At 47.8% G+C, this 22,519-nt stretch overlaps 1 protein-coding gene across 1 annotated transcript; it reads left to right on the top strand.

The window, feature by feature from the left end:
- Positions 1 to 966: 966 nt before the first annotated feature.
- SPATC1L (spermatogenesis and centriole associated 1 like) lies at positions 967 to 22,320 on the top strand (the record flags this gene model as incomplete). Its single annotated transcript, XM_082840409.1, has 3 exons — positions 967 to 1,168; positions 12,794 to 13,160; positions 22,227 to 22,320. The coding sequence occupies 3 exons, from the start codon at positions 967 to 969 to the stop codon at positions 22,318 to 22,320; spliced, it is 663 nt and encodes a 220-aa protein (XP_082696535.1).
- Positions 22,321 to 22,519: the final 199 nt, after the last annotated feature.

The raw sequence follows: 22,519 nt of genomic DNA on the forward strand, positions 1-22,519 counted from the left end.
TGGGGCCTTCCTCAGAGGCCGCTGTCCACGTTCCCGCCGACCTGTCAGCTCTGTCTCGGGATGCAACCCTTCTCCGCAAATCCCACCCGAGATTGGGTGGGCGACGTTACGCTAAGCTGTGAGTCTGGGGAAGGCAGGGCTGCGTTCTGCATGGAGGTTCCTCCCCCTCCCCCTGCCCTCGAGGCATCGAGGCGTCCGCTGAAGGGGAGAGAAGACCCTGCTCCTGTTCTGGGCTGTGTCCTCAGGCAGAGCAGCAGGCGACCCACCTGCTGCCTTTGGAGCCAGGAAACAGTGCTGAGTTTATGCCCCTCCCTCCTGGGTAGTTAGTGGGAGTGGAGGGGGGTCACGGAGGTCACCCTGACCAAGGACTGCAATCTGGCAGGACTCTGCATGTGGTTGGTCCAGACGGCCCTGGGCCCTGGCCAGGGGTCCTCGGGTCCAGTAATGGTCAGTGTCCCTGACACTCAGTGCTGGTGGCCTGTGTGGGGACACTGACGTGCTGCCTGGACCCTCTGGACTAGGGGAGTGTGGTCGGCAGGTGGCCTCCAGCTGCCAGCCCCCTCGAACCCACTGGGGCTGCGTGGGCTGTGGGGGCCATCGAGGGGCTCCCGGCCCGCCTTCCTTGCGTCCACGGCCTCCTCTCCCTCAGGGGTGCGGCCCAGAGTTCTTGCTGTTCCTGGGACACGCCAGAACCTTCCTGTCTGGGCCTCCGCCTGCGCTGTTCCCTGTGCTGGGGTGCCCGTCCCGCGAGGTCGCAGGCACCCCCTCCCCACCCTCCCACCCCCTCCCCTCCGCTCCTTCGTGGCCGCAGGGCACCGCTGCTTTAAGGGCGACATCACAAGGCTGCGGAAGGCCAGGGGCGTGGAACTCCGGGCTCTTCTCTTGGTGTTTCTGGAGCGCCCCTGGGCTCTGGATTTCCACCTCCATGGGACCACGGGCCCGCACGTGAGCACTGAGGACGCGGCCATGGCTGAGGGCAGCGAGCTGGTGAACAGGCTCATGATCGAGAACGCAGACCTCAGGAAGCAGGTGCGCCTCATGAAGGAGAACCAGATGCTGAAGCGGCCGCTCAGTGAGAGCTGCCAGGAGAGCTGTGGGCGCGGGGGCTGCGCCCTGCTCATCCCCAAGGCGCCTGCCTACCCTGAGGCCTGCTCGCCTTGCAGTGCAGGTGAGCCCGGGCCTGTGTCCTCAGGCGGGTCCGCACCTGGGAGGAGGGCGGACAAGTTGCCCGCTTGGGCTGGTGGGGCTCTGTGTCCGTGGTGGCCGCCGAGGTGCTGTCACAGAGGCTACAAACAGCACGTCCAGGTCCACCAAGGTCAGCCCGGGGGTGCTGGCGGGGCCGGGCCGTGTGCGCCTCTCCTTTCCTGGGAGCCGGGCCCACCGGGCACGCTCAGCCCTCGTCCAGGGCAGCTTCGCCCGCCGCGCTGGCCGTCAGTCAAGGCCCGTCGCCTGGACCCCATGACAGGAGTGGGAAGGGCGCCCAGGAGGGGTGAGCTGCAGCATCACCAGCAGGAAGTGAGTGAGGAACCGTAAAACAGCGCGCCCTGTGGGAGCCGCTGCAGAGGCCGTGACACTTGCTGTGAAGGTCAGTTGGCTGTGCTTTAAGCATTTTCACATGTGGAGTATGATTTAGGGCGTGGTTGGAGCCCTGACCTTGGTCTGAGTGGTTGGGATGTGGACAGTGGGCCCCTGACCAGGCAACCTCCTTGTCCCTGGAGGTGGTGATCACTCACTGCCCAGTAGGGCGGGCAGAGTCCACACCCCAGCCCTCGCCTGGGGGTGCCCGCGCCCGTGGACCTGCCATCTCTTGGGATGAGCCATTTTTAACGACAGGGTATGAGATGGTTTCCTTTCCTTTTGGAAGCAGTTGAAGCTGCTTCCAAAGCTGCTGCCAGTTCCGCAGCAGGATGCCCGGCTGCTCCGGGGCCCTCCGTTGTGTGGTCACCTCCTGGAGTCCACCGAATGCCTGCTGCCACCCTGAGCAAGCAGGCCCACGTGGAAGGTGGCACCATCACCCATCAGCCCCCTGCACGCAGCTTGTGGGCGCAGGGCCCCGTGAGCGAGCGTGTCCCCAGGGTGCGAGGGTCCCTCACGGCATCTCCACACCTTCAGCCTCAGGGGGGCCTTGAGGAAGGAGCTCAGACAAGCAGGGGGTCCTCGTGGGGGATGGAGGGTAAAGGAGGGGGCCCTGCTGGAGCTCAGGACACACACTTGTCCCGGGGCGCTTGCTGAGGAGGGGCTGGCCTCACGGTGCTGTGTCCCGCGTGTGACGCCTGCAGAGCGTCCGTGCCGCCTTCGCAGCCTACGAGGGACGTCTAGTGCACGGAGGCTCATGGGGCACTTGTCCCAAGGCCTCGCCTGCACTGTGACAACTGTCAAGAGTCACCTGCCTCGTGCCACTCTGTCACCCTTCATCCCAAGAATGGGCCTACCCTCAGGGCTCAGAGCCATCCACGTGGTCAGTGGGCACAGGCTCTCTGGGCCCCCCCTCACTGGGCTGGAAGGGTGGACTGCGGGCGAGGTGCAGGCCCTCGCTCAGGCTGGGCTGTTCCCCGTCAGAGTCCAAGTCGGGCCAGAGTCTCTGGGACCATGGCCAGCACCCCGCCTGTGGGCAAGCCCAGATCCTGCCGGACAGCAGTCTTAGGAGGAGCCCCAGCCCCTGGCCAGCCCGCGGCCACCAGGCCTTCCACAGAGAGGCCTTGGAGCCCCAGCTGCAGGGCGTGGGCCAAGGTCGGCATGGGCCCCAGCCATCCTCAGGGTCACCTCCATGCCCAGGGTTCAGCCTTTGGCAGAGGGTGCAGCGTTGGCCTTGGGGCTGGACTTGGAGAGCCAGCGGGTGTTCCTGCGAGCATCTCAAGGTGCAGACGGGAGAACTGCACGCAGCAGCGGCTCACTGTCTGCATTCGAAACAGGATGTGCTCTGAGGACCTGTCTTTCCCATTTACCAGAGTCGCTCAGGGAACGTAACTGCCCCCAGGCTGAGCCTGAGCTCCTGACCCCACTCCCAGAGGCGGCCGCTGCCAGCGTCTGCTCGGTGTCTCTCTGACATTGTCGGTGGCTCTGTGTGTGTCTAGGGATCCTTTTAGTTACGTAAATGGGGCTGAGCCGTTCTACACTTTGATTTCCCCAACCGTCCATCTTGCTGTCATTGCCCATCGGCCCTCTCCTGGAGGGCACACTGTTCCCTGTGGGTTCACCACAAGCCCTTCAGCCTGGACCCCATGACAGGAGCTCCTTTCCAGCTCCCTGTGACCACGGATGGCCCCACGTGTGCATCTGCGGCCTGCCGAGGGGTAGCTGTCGGGAAACCCTTAGGTCAAAGGCCACGTGCAGTTGAAACGTTGAAGAGGACACTGGGGCCCTCTCCAAAAGGCCGCGGCCCCTACACCCTGCAGCTTCCCAGTACACGACCTCACCTGTGGGAGCTGAGCCAGGCCACACCGGGGTCTCCTGGGGCCGCTTCGAGCAGATGGTACACATGATCCAAGGGACAGAGGCGGGGCGGCCTCGACCGCCCCGGCCCCTCCCTCCTGGGCCTGATTCCTTCAGACCATCCTGGTCCCCGAGCCCCTCGAGTCACGGAGCCTCCGCTGTTGCCTGGACTCCTTGCTGTCCTGGGTGCAGTGTCAGGTGATTTAAGCAGTTTCTGAGTATCTCTCTGCCTCTTTCCCTTTAACACCGTGATGTGGCTGTTTCTGTATTGTTATAAATATATTTCAAATGGCTGTGTAATATTCCAAAAATCAGATGAACCACAATTGAATGAACTCTTCTTATGTTTGAAATGACAGTTCTTTTTTCTTACGCCGAGGTAAATACCACAGCAAAATACTTTATATTTAGGGTTATTTCCTTAGGGTATGTTTTCCTAAAAGTAGAACCACTGGCTCAGAAGGCAGGGGTAATTTTTTTCACATTTCTTCTGCGTACATTTACCCAGAGGATGATTTCATCTACTGCACTTTTGTTAAGCTCTTTTGGCTCTGTTTCTTCAAGCCTTTTCAGCCAGGTCTCACACATAAATCTTTCACGTTAATTAGTTTATCCCTGGAGCACTTTATGTTACTCGTTGTAATCATGGATGGGATTTCTTTTTCCACTGTATTTTCGTTATCAGTGTTGCTGTGTTTTGGAAAGCTGTTGATTTGTAGATATTTATCCTATATCCAGCCTGTTCATAAGCTGTTTTATTCTGCTAAGTTTTTCAGTTCATTCTCCTATGTTTTCTAAGTCTGTAGTTGCTCTGTTTACAAACGATCATTTTAAACGAGGTTGGCAGCTCATACACTTGTTTCTGTCTTTGTCTTTGTTCCTCAGAACTCCCAGGACCTTTGGCCTTGGCGGCCTCCCTGCTATCCTCCTGGTGGGTGGTGGGCAGTGAATGGCCCTGTCTGCCCAGGGATCGGGGGGTGTGCAGTCTGGGTGCTGGGGAAGAGTCTTTCTAGTCCTTTTTTTTTTTTGCGGTACGCGGGCCTCTCACTGTTGTGGCCTCTTCCGTTGCGGAGCACAGGCTCCGGACGTGCAGGCTCAGCGGCCATGGCTCACGGGCCCAGCCACTCCGCGGCATGTGGGATCTTCCCGGACCGGGGCACGAACCCGCGTTCCCTGCATCGGCAGGCGGACTCTCAACCACTGCGCCACCAGGGAAGCCCGTAGTCCTTATTTTTAAAGAACAAAAAGATAAGAATTGAGAAACGGCTTATTTTGTTAAATTTTTATGACCTCGTTTCGGCATCGGCGGAAGTGCCCTCAGCTGCTTCTCACAGCTTGTCTGTGGGGTCTTGTTATGCTGTTTCGTTGAGAGACCCCGTGGGTCCTGGGTCTGAGCTGTGTCTGTTGTGGCATCTGTTTGGCTGGGGCTTTGCTTACGATCTCTGGACTCTGTTCCTACATGAATCTGGCTACAGTTTCCTTTCTGTGGGCTGTCTTTGCAGGGATTTGATATCAGAGTTGTGACAATTTATAACCTTAATTATCAAGCATCTTTTAATTTTTTCAGTGTTCCAACCTCGTTTATATGATGTAGGGATTGTGAATTGTTTGGGAACTTGAAAGAACTCACTCACCAACCAATCACCCAGGCCTGCAGCCCTTTGCAGCATGACTATTCTGTAACTTCTAGGTTTTCCTTTTTTGCTTATTGGTCCATTTAGGTTTTCTGCTTCTGAGTCATTTAAAATAATTTCCCAGATGATCTCTCCTTTTATTAAAATTTTCAATTAATATTCAGTTGTATATAATATCAATACTTTTATAATTTAAACATTATCTTCCTAGTCATTCTTATATCACTTTTCTCATTTCCAATTTTATTCCTTTATGTTTTCTGTTTCTCTAAAGTAGCTTTCCACAGTTTCGCTATCTCATTGGGCTTCCCAGAGATGTTTCGAGTTTATTTCTGCTGCCATTTTTATTATTTTCTAACTTTTTCTTTCTTCAAGAGTTCATTCCCATATGAATGTTTAATTTTTTGGTGATGTTTTAGAAGTAATTAAAGGATTTAAGTTACTAATTTCACTCTAAATACAGTTTTTGTTTTATAAAGTATTTTTTTTAATTTATCTTTTGGCTGCGTTGGGTCTTTGTTGCTGCATGCAGGCTTTCTCTAGTTGTGGTGAGCGGGGCCTACTCTTTGTTGTGGTGCATGGGCTGCTCATTGCATGGCTTCTCTTGTTGTAGAGCATGGAATCTAGGCGGGTGGGCTTCAGTAGCAGCACATGGGCTCAGTAGTTGTGGCTCGCAGGCTCTAGAGCGCAGCCTCAGTAGTTGTGGTGAACGGGATTCCTTGCTCCGCAGCATGTGGAATCTTCCCGGACCAGGGCTTGAACCCATGTCCCCTGCATTGGCAGGCAGATTCTTAACCGCTGTGCCACCAGGGAGGTCCCTCTAAATACGGAATTTAAAAAAAAATTTATTTAATTTATTTTTTTATGCAGCAGGTTCTTATTAGTTATCCATTTTATACATATTAGTGTATATATGTCAATCCCAATCTCCCAATTCATCACACCACCACCCCCGCCCACCACTTTCTCCTCTTGCTGTGCATACGTTTGTTCTCTACATCTGTGTCTCTATTTCTGCCCTGCAAACCGGTTCATCTGCACCATTTTTCTAGGCTCCAAATATATGTGTTAATATATGATATTTGTTTTTCTCTTTCTGACTTACATCACTCTGTATGAGAGTCTCTAGATCCATCCACGTCTCTACAAATGACCCAATTTCGTTCCTGTTTATGGCTGAGTAATATTCCATTGTATATATGTACCACATCTTCTTTATCCATTCTTCTGTCAATGGGCATTTAGGTTGCTTCTTGGCTATTGTAAATAGTGCTGCAATGAACATTGGGGTGCATGTGTCTTTTTGAATTATGGTTTTCTCTGGCTATACGACCAGTAGTGGGATTGCTGGGTCATACGGTAATTCTATTTTTAGTTTTTTAAGACACCTCCATACTGTTCTCCATAGTGGCTGTATCAATTTACATTCCCACCAACAGTGCAAGAGGGTTCCCTTTTCTTCACACCCTCTCCAGCATTTGTCTTTTGTAGATTTTCTGATGATGCCCATTCTAACTGGTGTGAGGTGATACCTCATTGTAGTTTTGATTTGCATTTCTCTAATAATTAGTGATGTTGAGCGGCTTTTCATGTGCTTCTTGGCCATCTGTATGTCTTCTTTGGAGAAATGTCTATTTAGATCTTCTGCCCATTTTTGGATTGGGTTGTTTGGTTTTTTTAGTATAGAGCTGCATGAGCTGTTTATATATTTTGGAGATTAATCCTTTGCCCATTGATTCGTTTGCAAATATTTTCTCCCATTCTGAGGGTTGTCTTTTCGTCCTGTTTGTAGTTTCCTTTGCTTTGCAAAAGCTCTTAAGTTTCATTAGGTCCCATTTGTTTATTTTTGGTTTCATTTCCATTACTCTAGGAGGTGGATCAAAAAAGATCTTGCTGTGACTTATGTCAAAGAATGTTCTTCCTATGTTTTTCTCTAAGAGTTTTATAGTGTCCAGTCTTACATTTAAGTCTCTAATCCATTTTGAGTTTATTTTTGTGTATGGTGTTAAGGAGTGTTCTAATTTCATTCTTTTACATGTAGCTGTCCAGTTTTCCCAGCACCACTTATTGAAGAGACTGTCTTTTCTCCACTGTATATCCTTGCCTCCTTCATCATAGATTAGTTGACCATAGGTACGTGGATTTACCTCTGGGCTTTCTATCCTGTTCCATTCATCTATATTTCTGTTTTTGTGCAAGTACCATATTGTCTTGATTACTGTAGCTTTGTAGTATAGTCTGAAGTCAGGGAGTCTGATTCCTCCTGCTCAGTGTTTTTTCCCTCAAGATTGCTTTGGCTATTCAGGGTCTTTTTTGTCTCCCTACAAATTTTAAGACTTTTTGTTCTAGTTCTGTAAAAATTCCATTGGTAATTTGATAGGGATTGCATTGAATCTGTAGATTGCTTTGGGTAGTATAGTCATTTTCACAATATTGATTCTTCCAATCCAAGAACATGGTATATCTCTCCATCTTGGTATCATCTTTAATTTCTTTCATCAGTGTCTTATAGTTTTCTGCATACAGGTCTTTTATCTCCCTAGGTAGGTTTATTCCTAGGTATTTTATTCTTTTTGTTGCAATGGTAAATGGGAGTGTTTCCTTGATTTCTCTTTCAGATTTTTCATCATTAGTGTATAGGAATGCAAGAGATTTCTGTGCATTAATTTTGTATCCTGCAACTCTACCAAATTCACTGATTAGCTCTAGTAGTTTTCTGGTGGCATCTTTAGGATTCTCTATGTATAGTATCATGTCATCTGCAAACAGTGACAGTTTTACTTCTTCTTTTCCAATATGTATTCCTTTTATTTCTTTTTCTTCTCTGATTGCCGTGGCTAGGACTTCCAGAACTATGTTGAATAATAGTGGTGAGAGTGGACATCCTTGTCTTGTTCTTGATCTTAGAGGAAATGCTTTCAGTTTTTCACCATTGAGAATGATGTTTGCTGTGGGTTTGTCATATATGGCCTTTAATATGTTGAGGTAGGTTTCCTCTATGCCCATTTTCTGGAGAGTTTTTATCATAAATGGGTGTTGAATTTTGTCAGAAGCTTTTTCTGCATCTATTGAGATGATCATATGGTTTTTATTCTTCAATTTGTTAATACGGTGTATCACATTGATTGATTTGCTTATGTTGAAGAATCCTTGCATCCCTGGGATAAATCCCACTTGATCATGGTGTATGGTCCTTTCACTGCATTGTTGGATTCTTTTTGCTAGTATTTTGTTGAGGATTTTTGCATCTATATTCATCAGTGATATTGGTCTGTAACTTTCTTTTTTTGTAATATCTTTGTCTGGTTTTGTTATCAGATTGATGGTGGCCTCCTCGAATGAGTTTGGGAGTGTTCCTTCCTCTACAATTTTTTGGAAGAGTTTGAGAAGGATGGGTGTTAGCTCTTCTCTAAATGTTTGATAGAATTCACCTGTGAAGCCATCTGGTTCTGGACTGTTGTTTGTTGGAAGATTTTTAATCACAGTTTCAATTTCATTACTTGTGATTGGTCTGTTCATATTTTCAATTTTCCTTGTTCAGTCTTGGAATGTTATACTTTTCTAAGAATTTGTCCATTTCTTCCAGGTTGTCCATTTTATTGGCATAGAGTTGTTTGTAGTAGTCTCTTAGGATGCTTTATATTTCTTCGGAGTCTGTCGTAACTTCTCCTTTTTCATTTCTAATTTTATTGATTTGAGTCCTCTCCCTCTTTTTCTTGATGAGTCTGGCTAAGATTTTATCAATTTTGTTTATCTTCTCAAAGAACCAGCTTTTAGTTTTATTGATCTTTGCTCTGATCTTTATGATTTCTTTCCTTCTACTAACTTTGGGTTTTGTTTGTTCTTATTTCTCTAGTTCATTTAGGTGTAAGGTTAGTTTGTTTATTTGAGATTTTTCTTGTTTCTTGAGGTAGGCTTGTATTGCTATAAAATTCCCTCTTAGAAAGTCTTTTGCTGCATCCGTAGGTTTTGGTTCATCATGTTTTCATCGTAATTTGTCTCTAGGTATTTTTTGATTTCCTCTTTGATTTCTTCATGATCTCTTGGTTATTTAGTAATGTATTGTATAGCCTCCATGTGTTTGTGTTTTTTTTACATATTTTCCCCTGTAATTGATTTCTAATCTCATAACGTTGTGGTCAGAAATTTTGCTTGATATGATTTCAATTTTCTTAAATTTACCAAAGCTTGATTTGTGACCCAAGATATGATCTACCCTGGAGAATGTTCTGTGCACACTTGAGAAGAAAGTGTAATCTTCTGTTTTTGGCTGGAATGTACTATAAATATCAATTAAATCTATCTGGCCTATTGTGTCATTTAAAGCTTGTGTTTCCTTATTAATTTTCTGTCTGGATAGTCTGTCCATTGGTGTAAGTGAGGTTTTAAAGTCCCCACTATTATTGGGTCACTGTTGATTTCCTCTTTTATAGCTGTTAGCAGTTGCCTTATGTATTGAGGTGCTCCTATGTTGGGTGCATATATATTTATAATTGTTATATCTTCTTCTTGGATTGATCCCTTGACCATTATGTAGTGTCCTTCCTTGTCTCTTGTAATATTCTTTATTTTAAAGTCTATTTTATCTGATATGAGTATTGCTACTCCAGCTTTCTTTTGATTTCCATTTGCATGGAATATCTTTTTCCATCCCCTCACTTTCAGTCTGTATGTGTCCCTAGGTCTGAAGTGCGTCTCTTATAAACAGCATATAGATGGGTCTTGTTTTTGTATCCTTTCAGCAAGCCTGTGTCTTTTGGTTGGCGCATTTAATCCATTCACGTTTAAGGTAATTATCGATATGTGTGTTCCTACTACCATTTTCTTAACTGTTTTGGGTTTGTTTTTGTGGGTCCTTTTCTTCTCTTGTGTTTCCCACTTAGAGAAGTTCCTTTAGCATTTGTTGTAGAGCTGGTTTGGTGGTGCTGAATTCTCTTAGCTTTTGCTTGTCTCTAAAACTTTTGATTTCTCCATTGAATCTGAATGAGATCCTTGCCGGGTAGAGTAACTTGGTTGTGGGTTCTTCCCTTTCATCACTTTAATAATACCATGCCACTCCCTTCTGGCTTGTAGAGTTTCTTCTGAGAAATCAGCTGTTAACCTTATGGGAATTCCCTTGTATGTTATTTGTCGTTTTTCCCTTGTTGCTTTCAATAATTTTTCTTTGTCTTTCATTTTTGTCAGTTTGATTATTACGTGTCTTGGCATGTTTCTCCTTGGGTTTATCCTGCCTGGGACTCTCTGCACTTCCTGGACTTGGGTGGCTATTTCGTTTCCCATGTTAGGGAAGTTTTCAACTATAATCTCTTCAAATATTTTCTCAGGTCCATTCTCTCTCTTTTCTCCTTCTGGGACCCCTATAATGTGAATGTTGGTGCATTTAATGTTGTCCCAGAGGTCTCTTAGGCTGTCTTCATTTCCTTTCATTCTTTTTTCTTTATTCTGTTCCGCGGCAGTGGATTCCACCAATCTGTCTTCCAGGTCACTTATCCCGTCTTCCTCGGTTTTGCCGCTATTCATCCTTCTAGTGTATTTGTCATTTCAGTTATTGTATTACCCATCTCTGTTTGTTTGTTCTTTAATTCTTCTAGGTGTCTGTTTTTTAATTCTTCTAGGTCTTTGTTAAACATTTCTTGCATCTTCTCGACCTTTGCCTCCATTCTTTTTCCGAGGTCCTGGATCATCTTCACTATCATTATTCTGAATTCTTTTTCTGGAAGGTTTCCTGTCTCCACCTCATTTAATTGTTTTTCTGGTGTTTTATCTTGTTTCTTCATCTGGTACATAGCCCTCTGACTTTTCGTCTTGTCTATCTTCCTGTGAGTGTGGTTTTTGTTCCACAGGCTGCAGGATTGTAGTTCTTCTTGCTTCTGCTGTCTGCTCTCTCCCTAGGAGAATTTAGATGATTACTTTTATCCACCAGTTCATTTTCAGACTTGCTCAGTTTGTAATGCTCTTAAAACATCCAGGTTCAGATGTAGAGTCAGCAGCATCAGAAACTCAGATGATAGATCTTGACTGATGTAGACGAAGATGAATCAATAGTCAATCTAATGATACCAAGGGACCACTGCTTATCGAAAACCCAGACTTCAAACTGAGAGCAGAGTTCTTCCCGTTACATGTTAAATCCTCTCTGAAATCCTGCTAGTGTTGGAGGGTCTCCTGCAGAGGCGCGGGTGGCTGTGTCTCACTGTGAGGACAAGGACACTGGCAGCAGAAGTTCTGGAAAGTACTCTCCTTGGCGTGAGCCCTCCCAGAGTCCGCCTAAATACAGTTTTTTTTTTTTTTAAACAAATCCTACAGCTTGGCTTGGGTTGTTATTCTTTTTAAATTTATTTATTTATTTGTTTATGGCTGTGTTGGGTCTTCGTTTCTGTGTGAGGGCTTTCTCTAGTTGCGGCAAGCGGGGGCCACTCTTCATCGTGGTGTGCAGGCCTCTCACTATCGTGGCCTCTCTTGTTGCAGAGCACAGGCTCCAGACGCGCAGGCTCAGCAGTTGTGGCTCACGGGCCTAGTTGCTCCGTGGCATATGGGATCCTCCCAGACCAGGGCTCGAACCCGTGTCCCCCGTATTAGCAGGCAGATTCTCAACCACTGCACCACCAGGGAGGTCCCTAAATACAGTTTTAAATGTACTGATGTCGTAGTATATATAGTGTTCTGATTTTCAGTACTTTTCAATAATCATTTTCTTCCTATTTTTATTTCCTCCTTGATTTGATCATTACTTAAGAGAATGCTTTTAATTCTGAGGAGATGGAGTTTTCTATTGACTCTCATTTTTCATTACAGTTTTATTGTAATGTGACCTGAAAATTTGGACTTCACTGAGGATTAAATAAAATTTTTTTTTAACGTTTAACACAAATTTATTAAGGCTTAGGAATAACAGAAGGGAATTTCAATTCACTAAATAGAAACTAAATGAAAAGTGCAAACCCACCTGGCCACACAACAATCCCTCATAGATGTGGCTCTTCCCCAAGTCCATGAGGTGTTTTTCCAGCCCCTGCCCACTGCTGGAACAGCCCACCTCCCCTCGGGATATTTGCATCCTGAGCACAGGGCTCCAGGCTCCTCTGGGGCTGAGCCAGAGGAAGAATCCAGCTCTGGGGACCTTGATGCCTCAGCCTTGGTAAGTCCCTGAGGCGTGTCCCGTTGGCAGTTTGTGGGCTGTGTGTTTGGCAGGGGATGCACGTCGAGGGACACTGATCAGGGCTTTGCTTTTACAAGGAAATTTGGAAACAGCCCCACATGCCTCAGTGGGATGATGGTTAAAGAAATCTGTGACTGTGTGCAAGTGTGTGTGCACGTGTGCCGGGGAATGGTTAAATGAACCAGTGAGCTACCAAATGACTCAGTCAATGTGGATAAATCTCAACGAAAGATAAGTTTCAGAATAAAACATGTGTCAGATGATACCATTTCTGTAAAATTTAAGAAGCACATAACAGTCACTGTCATAGTGTGTGGATGCACAGGTTGGAGGAGGCATCAGAGGCACCACGCTCACTGTGCCCATGAACCTGAGGCTGCTGGTGTCCTTGGGCGCCGGCGCCCATAGCTGTTTCGCCCACGTGTCCGTCACCTCCTCCAAAGCATGAATGGGAGCAGGTGTCAGAGCCGGGGCAGGGTGTGTGCGTGTTCTTAAAGTGGTCTCTGCACTTCTCGGGATGTTTCGGGAACCTCAGCCTGACGTCTCCTTCCTCTCCTCCCTGCCCTAGTTCCAGATTTTGGAAGGTTCAACGGTGGCCCTGATGCACCCTCCCAGCTGCAGGCGTCCTCCCTGGAGGATCTGCTGTGCTCACACACACCCCTCTCCAGCGAGGACGATGCCTCCCCGGGCTGTGCGACCTCCTCCCAGGTGCCCTTCAAGAATTTCCTCAGCTCCCCAGAGCTGTCTGCACCCCGTGGCTCTGACCGGAAGCTGTCCCCGCTCCTGAGTTCCTTGCAGGACCCGCTGGCGGACAAGAGCCTGCTGGAGCCCAGGGAGGTGGGCCGGCCCAAGAAGGTGTGCTTCTTGGAGAGCAGCCTGCCCTCCGGGGACAGGACCAGGAAGAGCGTCTACCTTAACGGTACAGCGGGCCAGGGGTGGGTGCAGGGTGGGAGGCGCTGCTGGGGAGAGTGGTCCGGGCTCTGTGCTGCTGCATTTATCTGTGTCAGTATTGATTCCAATACACAGTGTCTCAATGACTGTAGCTTTATAATAAGACTGTAAATCAGATGGTATAAGTTCTTCAACTTTGTTCTTTTTGTCCAAGTTGTTCTGCCTATTCTAGGTTCTGTATGAATGTTAGAATCAACTTGCCCATTTCTACAAGAAAACCTTGCTGGCATCTACATTGAAAATTGGTTGTTCACAGTCTTCTGTTGGAAGAAGATTCTATCTAGGACTTTGCAGTTAGAGAGGAGAAGTCACTGCCTGGCTTCAAAGCTTCAAAGGACAGGCTGACTCTCTTGTTAGGGGCTAATGCAGCTGGTGACTTGAAGTTGAAGCCAGTGCTCATGTATCCTCTGAAAATCCTAAGGCCCTGAAGAATTATGCATTTATCATCTGAAAATCCTAAGAGCACTCTGCCTGCGCTCTATAAATGGAAAACAAAGCCGGGATAACAGCACATCTGTTTGCAAAATGGTTTACTGAATATTTTAAGTTCCTTACTGAGACCTACTGCTCAGAAAAAAAGATTCCTTTCAAAATATTACTGCCCATCAACAATGCACCTGGTCACCCTGGAGCTCTGATGGAGATGCACAATGAGATAAAGGTTGTTTTCATGTCTGCTAACACAACATCCATCCTGTAGCCCATGGATCAAGGAGTCATTTTGACTTTCAGGTCTTATTACTGAAGAAATACATTCTGTAAGGTTACAGCCACCACAGACAGTGATTCCTCTGATGGATCGGGGCAAAGTCAATTGAAACCTTCTGGAAAGGATTCATCATTCTAGATACCATTAAGAACATTCATGATTCACGGGAAGAGGTCAACATATCAACATTAACAGGAGTTTGGAAGAAGTTGGTACCAACCCTCATGGATGACTTTGAGAGGTTCAAGACCTCAGTGTGGGGCTTCCCTGGTGGTGCAGTGGTTAAGAATCCACCTGCCAATGCAGGGGATACAGTTTCGAGCCCTGGTCCTGGAAGATCCCACATCCTGTGGAGCAACTAAGCCCGTGTGCCACAACTACTGAGCCCGCACACCACAACTACTGAAGCCCGCATGCCTAGAGCCCATGCTCCGCAATAAAAGAAGCCACCTCAATGAGAAGCCCTCACACCGCAACTAAGAGTAGCCCCTGCTCACCGCAACTAGAGAAAGCCTGGGCGCAGCAACGAAGACCCAATGCAGCCAAAAACAAAACAAAACAAAACCCTAATATTCGATTATTTTTTTAAAAAAAGACCTTAGTGGGGGAAATAAATGCAGATGTGGTGGAAACTGCAGGAGAACTAGAATCAGAAGTGGAGCCTGAGATGTGACTGACTTGCTGCAATCTCAGGATAAAGCCTTCATAGATGAGGAGCTGCTTTTTATGGATGATCTAAGAAAGTGGATTCTTGAAATGGAATCTACTCCTGGTGAAGATGCTGTAAAGATTGTTGAAATGACAACAAAGGATTTAGAACATTACATAAACTTAGTCAATAAAGTAGCAGCAGGGTTTGAGAGGATTAACTTTAATTTTGAAAGAAGTTCTATTGTGGGTGAAATGCTATGAAACAGCAATGCATGCTACGGAGGAATTATTCTTGAAATGAGGTGCAGTCAATGTGGCAAACTTCATTGTTACCTTTTTAAAGAAATTGCCACACCAACCCCAGCCTTCAGCAACCACCACCCTGATCAGTCAGCAGCCATCAGCACTGAGGCAGGGGCCCTCCCCAGCAAAAAGGTTGTGACTCACTGAAGGCTCAAATGATGGTTAGCATTTTTTAGCAATAAAATATTTTAAAATTAAGGTATGTACATTGGGGTTTTTTTGGACGTAATGTTATTGCACACTACAGACTACAGTACAGTGTAAAACTAATTTTATGTGCACTGAAAAACCAAAAAAGCTCATGTGACTTGCTTTAGTGTGATATTTTGCTTTATTGTGGTGGTCTGGAACTGAATCAGCAATATATCCAAGGTATGCCTGTATATCTCTCCATTTATTTAGTTCTTTAAAAATATCGCTCAAGCCGCCGTCCTCATTAGTATAGTGGTGAGTATCCCCACCTGTCATGCCGGAGACCGGGGTTCGATTCCCCGACGGGGAGGCAACACACCCTCGGGACTTCCCTGGCGGAGCAGTGGTTAAGAATCCGCCTGCCAATGCGGGGGACTCGGGTTCGAGCCCTGGTCTGGGAAGATCCACATACCGCAAAGCACCTAAGCCCATGCGCCACAACTACTGAGCCTGTACTTTAGAGCCCGTGAGCCACAACTGCTGAGCCCGTGTGCCACAACTACTGAAGCCCGCGCACCTAGAGTCCGTGCTTCGCAACAAGAGAAGGCACTGCAATAAGAAGCCCGCGCACCACAACGAAAACCCAACGCCTCCAATAAATAGATAAATAAATAAGTTAAAAAAATATTGCTCTGCAATATTTCTTCTTCTAGTCTTCTGTGTACAGATCTTGCACATTTGTGTTGAATTTATCCCTTAGTATTTCATGTTTTTGATGCTGAAAAATAAATAGTATTGTTTTTATCAATATGAATTTCTGAGTGTTTCTAGTATACAGTAACACAATTGGTTTTGTATATTGACCCCATGATGGTTAATTTTATTTGTCAACTTGACTGGGCCATTAGGTGCCCAGATATTTGGTCAAACATTATTCTGGGTATTTCTGTGAGGATGTTTTTGGATGAGTTTAATATTTAAATCAATAGACTGAGTAAAGTAGATTGACTTCCTTAATGTGGGTGGGCCTCATCCAATCACTTGAAGGCCTGAATAGGACAAAAAGTCTGACTCTCTCCTAAGTAAGAGGGAATTCCTCCTGCCTGACTGCCTTTGGATTGCAACTGAAATCTCAGCTCTCATGCCTCCAGGCCTTTGAACTGGAGCCACACCACTGATTCTCTTGCTTCTCAGACCTTGAGCTCAGACTGAGACTATATCATCAGCTCTTCTGAGCCTCCAGCTTGCTGACTCACCCTCACAGATCTTGGGACTTGTCAGTTTTCATAATCACACACACACACACACACCACATATGGTTCTGTTTCTGTTTCTCTAAAGAACCCTGACAAATAGAACCTTGTATCTTGCAACTTAACTGAACTCACATATTTGTTCTAGTAGTTTTTTTTTAGATTCTTCAGGCTAGATATCATGTCATTTGTGAATAAAGACAAAGTTATTTTTTCATTTCTAATCTGTATGCCTTTAATTTCTTTTTCTTGTCTTATTGCATTGGCTGGAACAGTGTTGAATAGAAATGGTGACAGTGGGCATTCTTGTCTTTTTTGGATGTAGGGGGAAAGCATTCCGTCTGTCACCATTAAGTATGATGTTAGCTAAGTTTTGTAGATGCCCTCCATCAGGTTGAGGAAGTTCCCTTTAATTCCTTGTTTGCTCAGAGTTATCCTGGATGTATTTTGGAATTTGTTGAATGCTTTTTCTGCACCTATTGAGATGAGCATTTGGTTTTCATTTGTAGTTTGTTAATATGGTAAATAACATTGATTGATTTTTGAATTATAAACCAACCTTGCATTACTGAGATAAACCTCACTTGGTCATGATGTATTATACTTTTTTGTATTGTTTGATTCAATTTACTACATTTTTGTTAAGAATTTTTGCAGTCTGTGAGGGATATTGGTCTACAGTTTTCTTATAATGTCATTTTTTGACTTTGATATTGGGTTAATGTCAGCCTCAGTGAATGAGGAAGAAAGTGTTCCATTCTCTTTAATTATCTAGATGAGTTTGTGTAGAATTGGCATTATGTATTCCTTAGGTGTCTGGTAAAATTCATCACTGAAACCATCTGAGCATTGAATTTTCTTTGTAGGAACATTCTCTCCCCACCCCAACAAATTCAATTTCCTTAGTTGATATAAGGCTGTTCAAATTTTTTTTTATTTCTTCTTGAGTGAGATTTGGTAGTTCACTCACAAAAAAAGATACAAAAGTGAGCTTTTGTATCTTTTAAGGAATTGGTTCATTTCATCCGAGTTGTTAAATTTATTGGCATAAAGTTGTTGTTAATATTACATTATTATCCTTTTAATGTCTGTAAAATCTGTGGTGATGCCATCTCTCATTTCTGATAGTGGTAATTTTTGTCTTCTTTTTTTCTGTAATAAGTCTGGATAGAGGTTTATCAATCTTACTGACATTTTTTCTTTGAGGAATAGGTTTTTGGCTGGATCCTGGAAGGCCCAAGTTGGCTAGACATGATTTCTAGATCCTCTCAGGTGTAGCTCGTTTCTTCTGCCTACTTTATACTTTAGGGAAGCAGGGAGAAGGACTGATTTCTGATGAGATAAATGTATTAATACAGAAGGGGGAGTTTGCACCCTGCTCCTCCATGGGCCCCATTTTCCCTAACATGTTTCTGTGCAGTGTATCTGGTTCTCAGCTTTAATTCCTGGGCACCTTCTACAGCACTGCTAAGTGATTAAGGAAGGAGAACACTGAAAACCATAAAACATGGTTGAAAGAAATTAAGACCTAAATAAATGGAAAAAATCTTGCAGTCATGGCTTAAAAGACTTACTATTATCAAGATGGCAAAACTCCCCAAATTGATCCACAAATCTCAATGCAAATCCTTATCAAAATCCCACCTGGCTCCTTTGCAGAAATTGACATGCTGATCCTAAAATTTGTATGGAAATGCATGGGACTCAGAATAGGCAAAGCAATCTTGAAAAAGGAGAATAAAATCGGAGGACACACATTTCCCAATTTCAAAAGTTACTATAAAGTTACAGTAATCAACAGCATGGTACTGGTATAAGAACAGGCATACAAGTCGATGAAATAGAATAAGTCCAGAGATAAACCCATGCATTTACAGGTTTGATCTTTAACAAGGGTTCCAAGACAATTCAGTGGGGAGAGAAGAGTCTTTTCAACAAACGGTGCCGGGCAAGTGGATATCCAGGTGCAAAATAATGAAGTTGGACTTCACACAATGTAGAAAATTAACTAAAAATAGATCACAGACTTAAAAGACCTAACACCATAAAACTCTTAAAAGAAAACATAGACATAACTCTTATGACCTTGGATTTGGCAAGAGAGTCATAGCTGTGACACCAAAGGCATGAGCAACAAAAGAAAAAACAGATATATCAGACTTCATCAAAGGTAAACACTTTGGTATTTCACAGGAGCATTTCCAAAAGTGAAAAGTCAACTCACGGAGTGGGAGAAAATATGTGTAAATCATGTATCCGATAAGGGAACAGTATCCAGGATATATAAGAACACTTACAACTCCTCAGTAAAAGACAAACAGTCCAATTAGAAATGGGCAAAGAATTTAAATAGACATTTCCCCAAAGAAGGCAGACAAATGGCCAATAAGCACGTGAAAAGATGTTCAGTATCCTCAGCCATCAGCGAAATGCAAATGAAAACTGCAGTGAGACACCACTTCACATCCACCAGGATGGTTATAATAAAAAAGACGGACGGGGCTTCCCTGGTGGCACAGTGGTTGAGAGTCCGCCTGCCGATGCAGGGGACGCGGGTTCGTGTCCCGGTCCGGGAAGATCCCACATGCCACGGAACGGCTGGGTCCGTGAGCCATGGCCACTGAGCCTGCGCGTCTGGAGCCTGTGCTCCGCAATGGGAGAGGCTACAACAGTGAGAGGCCCGCGTACCGCAAAAAAAAAAAAAAAAAAAAAGACGGACAATAAGCAGTGTTGGAGAGGGAGTGGGGGAATTGGAACCTACACACCTTGCCGCTGTGGAAAACAGTCTGGCAGTTCCTCAAAAAGTTAGACATAGAGTTACCTCGTGTCCCAGCAGTTCCATTCCTAGGTATATCACCGAAAGACCTGAAAACATTTGTCCACACAAAAATGTTTATATGAGCGTTCATAGCAGCATTATTCATATTAGCCAACAAATGGAAGCAGCCCAGATGCCTGTCAATGGAGGAATGGATAAACAGAATGTGCTGTATCCATACAACGGAATGTTATTCAGCCATAAATAGGACTGAAGTCCTGACACACGTTAAAACATGGATGTGCCATGAAAACATGCTGGGTGAATGAAGCCAGTCACGAAAGACCACATATTATGGGATTCCACTGATATGAAATGTCCAGAGTAGATAAATCCATAGGGTCAGAAAGTGGGTGTGTGGCTGCAGGGTGAACCGTGAGTGAGTGCTAGTTGGGTACAGGGTTTTGTAGACTGTGGTGATGGCTATACGACTTGGTGAATATACTAAAAGCCACTGGATTGCATATTTGAAAGAGTGAATTTTATAATGTGAGTTACATCTCAATAAAAAGAGTTAAAAGTCATTGGGACGCAGCGAGCCCCTCAACCTCAGTTCCTTTGTGTGTAAGTGGAGTCTGAGGCCCCTCGAAGGCTCATCATGAGGATAAGTCAAACCACGGAAGGACCAGAGATGCTCCTGGAGGAGGGAACGGAAGCAGCCCGGCTCAGCTGGGTTGGTTGCTCGGGGCCTCAAGGGCCCCTCTGAGGGGGTCCGAGCCCCTGTTACCAGGAACCTCCCCGTCACCCCCGGTTTAACCCCGAGTCCAGAGCCTGTCCTGCGGCTCCGGCCGCAGCCGCCAGATTACTTTCTCGACACCCTCTGTGGCTCCCTGTCTCCACAGGCTCAGCCCAGCATTTCTCCTGGGCCCTCGGACACCTGGCTCTCTGCCTCCCCCAACCCTGTGACCTTGTGACCCCAGGGCCCTCACAGGGCTCTGGGTCTTGTGGCTCAGGGGAGGCCCTCTGCCCCGGACACCCACACCCCCTCGGCCCCCATGCTGGCCCTCCCATCTGCCCGGCCCACATCCCCTGAGACCCGGAGTGCTCTGAGTTCGGCCTCGTCCTCCCCACTCAGCACCTGCACAGGCCCGGCCGAGGGAGCGGAAGGACGGATGTCCCCCCAGCCTCTCCTGGTGTCCACAGAGGAGGAGGCTGCCGATACCTGGCCTTGATAAGCCCGTGCTGACTGGCAATCACGTTCCTGTGGAGAGTGACCGGGCGGGGTTCTGGGATGGGGGGCTGTGTGGACAGTCACAGGATGGGGCCGAGGGAAGCAGAACGAGGTCACGGGCAGGGCTGGTCCTGGAGCCCAGCGCTCACGCCCACACAGACAGCCCGCAGGGGCAGTTCAGCAACTCCCCGGGCCACTGAGCCCTGCCGGCATGGCTGGGGAGTCAGGCCGAGCTCTCTGTGTGCTAGGGGTCCTGAGCCTTCGGTGGGCACAGGTGTCTGTGGGTAACAGGACCGGGGGGCCGGCTCTCCACGCGGAGCACCTATCCCGTTTGTGCACTGCCCGCCCGGTGGACGGACCTGGCAGGGCTGCACCATCCGACACCCTCGGAAGGGGTTTGGATCACGGGCACTGCCCGCCCGGTGGACGGACCTGGCAGGGCTGCACCATCCGACACCCTCGGAAGGGGTTTGGATCACAGGCACTGCCCGCCCGGTGGACGGACCTGGCGGGGCTGCACCATCCGACACCCTCGGAAGGGGTTTGGATCACGGGCACTGCCCGCCCGGTGGACGGACCTGGCAGGGCTGCACCATCCGACACCCTCGGAAGGGGTTTGGATCACGGGCACTGCCCGCCCGGTGGACGGACCTGGCAGGGCTGCACCATCCGACACCCTCGGAAGGGGTTTGGATCACAGGCACTGCCCGCCCGGTGGACGGACCTGGCGGGGCTGCACCATCCGACACCCTCGGAAGGGGTTTGGATCACGGGCACTGCCCGCCCGGTGGACGGACCTGGCAGGGCTGCACCATCCGACACCCTCGGAAGGGGTTTGGATCACGGGCACTGCCCGCCCGGTGGACGGACCTGGCAGGGCTGCACCATCCGACACCCTCGGAAGGGGTTTGGATCACGGGCGGGTTTGAAGGTGGCAGGAAAATCTTTAGCAATGGGCACGTTACTAAATGTCTCCCGTGGGGAAGAAAGGGCAGAGCGTGGGAGGCACCGGATGCTGTGCCGAGAGCCCGCGCCCCCCGCCGGGCGTGTCCTGGTCGGTGAGGGCGCCCCGGGCATCGTGAGGCAGGCCCTTTCTCACCCAGCCGTCTCTCAAGGTCAGGTGCACCCGGTGATAACAGTGGGCAGTGTGACCTTCAAAGAGCACAGTGGTTTTGAAGGGTATTGATCGAATCACGGTTGTCAGGTGGAAGGCTTGCTGACATCGGAGACTGCTGTGGGGAGGGGAGATTTGGGAGCAGGTTTTGGAGGGGAGGGCGGTTGATGTGCCGGGGTGACGGTGGGAAATAATTAAAATTAGAATCTGCCAGCGCAGCAATCCTATTCACAACGAAGGAAAGTCTTATTACCGAACAAGCACTAGCCCAGCATGCGAGGCACGCGGGCTGCCGAGACAGAGCTACGCAGACTGGATCCACACGTGTTACTTACACGTCCTTCAGTTAACCAGACCCACCCTCAGGTGGGGGACACGCCTAGCCCGTCCCGAGTTTCCTGGTCTCAGGGCTGGGGCCTCTGAGGGGCCAACTTAGACTGGGTGCTGAGCAGACTCGGGGGGGCAAGAAAATAATGCCGGGCTGTGAGACAGGCTTTCAAAGTGTTTACGCCCGTCTTTGGTGGGGAGCGGGGGAGGGATGGAGAAAGGACCTGGGGTCAGGGTGCTCCGGGAACATGCCAGGAACGAAAGCTCTCTTTCCCCTTTGGCAACAGAAAATTCAAAGTTTCCTTTTCAATTTGTGTTTGCCTCACGGTGGAGGGCAGGTGTCAGTGGGGAGGAGGGTGCCCCCTCAGGTCACAACCAGGGCCTTGCGGAAGGCTCTGCCGGGCTCCCGAGGCTTCACCGCAAACGCACAGTGTCTGCGTTCGGGTCGGTCCTCTCCCTGAAATGGACCCTGGAGCACAGGCAGGAGGAAGGTGGGTGGCCCCTGACCCTCCGAGCCCTGGCTGGCCTGTCTCACTGGCCCCCCCGCCCCCCTCCCCCTTGCTGAGACCCAGAGCTTTGCCGGCACCGAGAAGGACGGGCGCATCGTTGGGGAGATCGCCTTCCAGCTGGACTGGCGCATCCTGGCCTATGTCTTCCCAGGGGTGACCCGGCTCTATGGCTTCACTGTGTCCAACATCCCTGAGAAGATCAAGCAGGTGCGCCTCCCTGCCTGGGGGCCCTCCCTGCCCTATAACACCCCCTGCCCCGGGGCCCCCTTGCTGCCCCCTCACATGTGGTGCCCACGCAGCTGCAGCCCTGGGCGAGCCTGAGTGGTGTCTGAGGCAGATGTGCCAGGGGACACGAT

This window comes from Leucopleurus acutus (assembly GCF_964270905.1).
Source record: "Leucopleurus acutus genome assembly, chromosome: 5".
Lineage (NCBI taxonomy): Eukaryota > Metazoa > Chordata > Mammalia > Artiodactyla > Delphinidae > Leucopleurus > Leucopleurus acutus.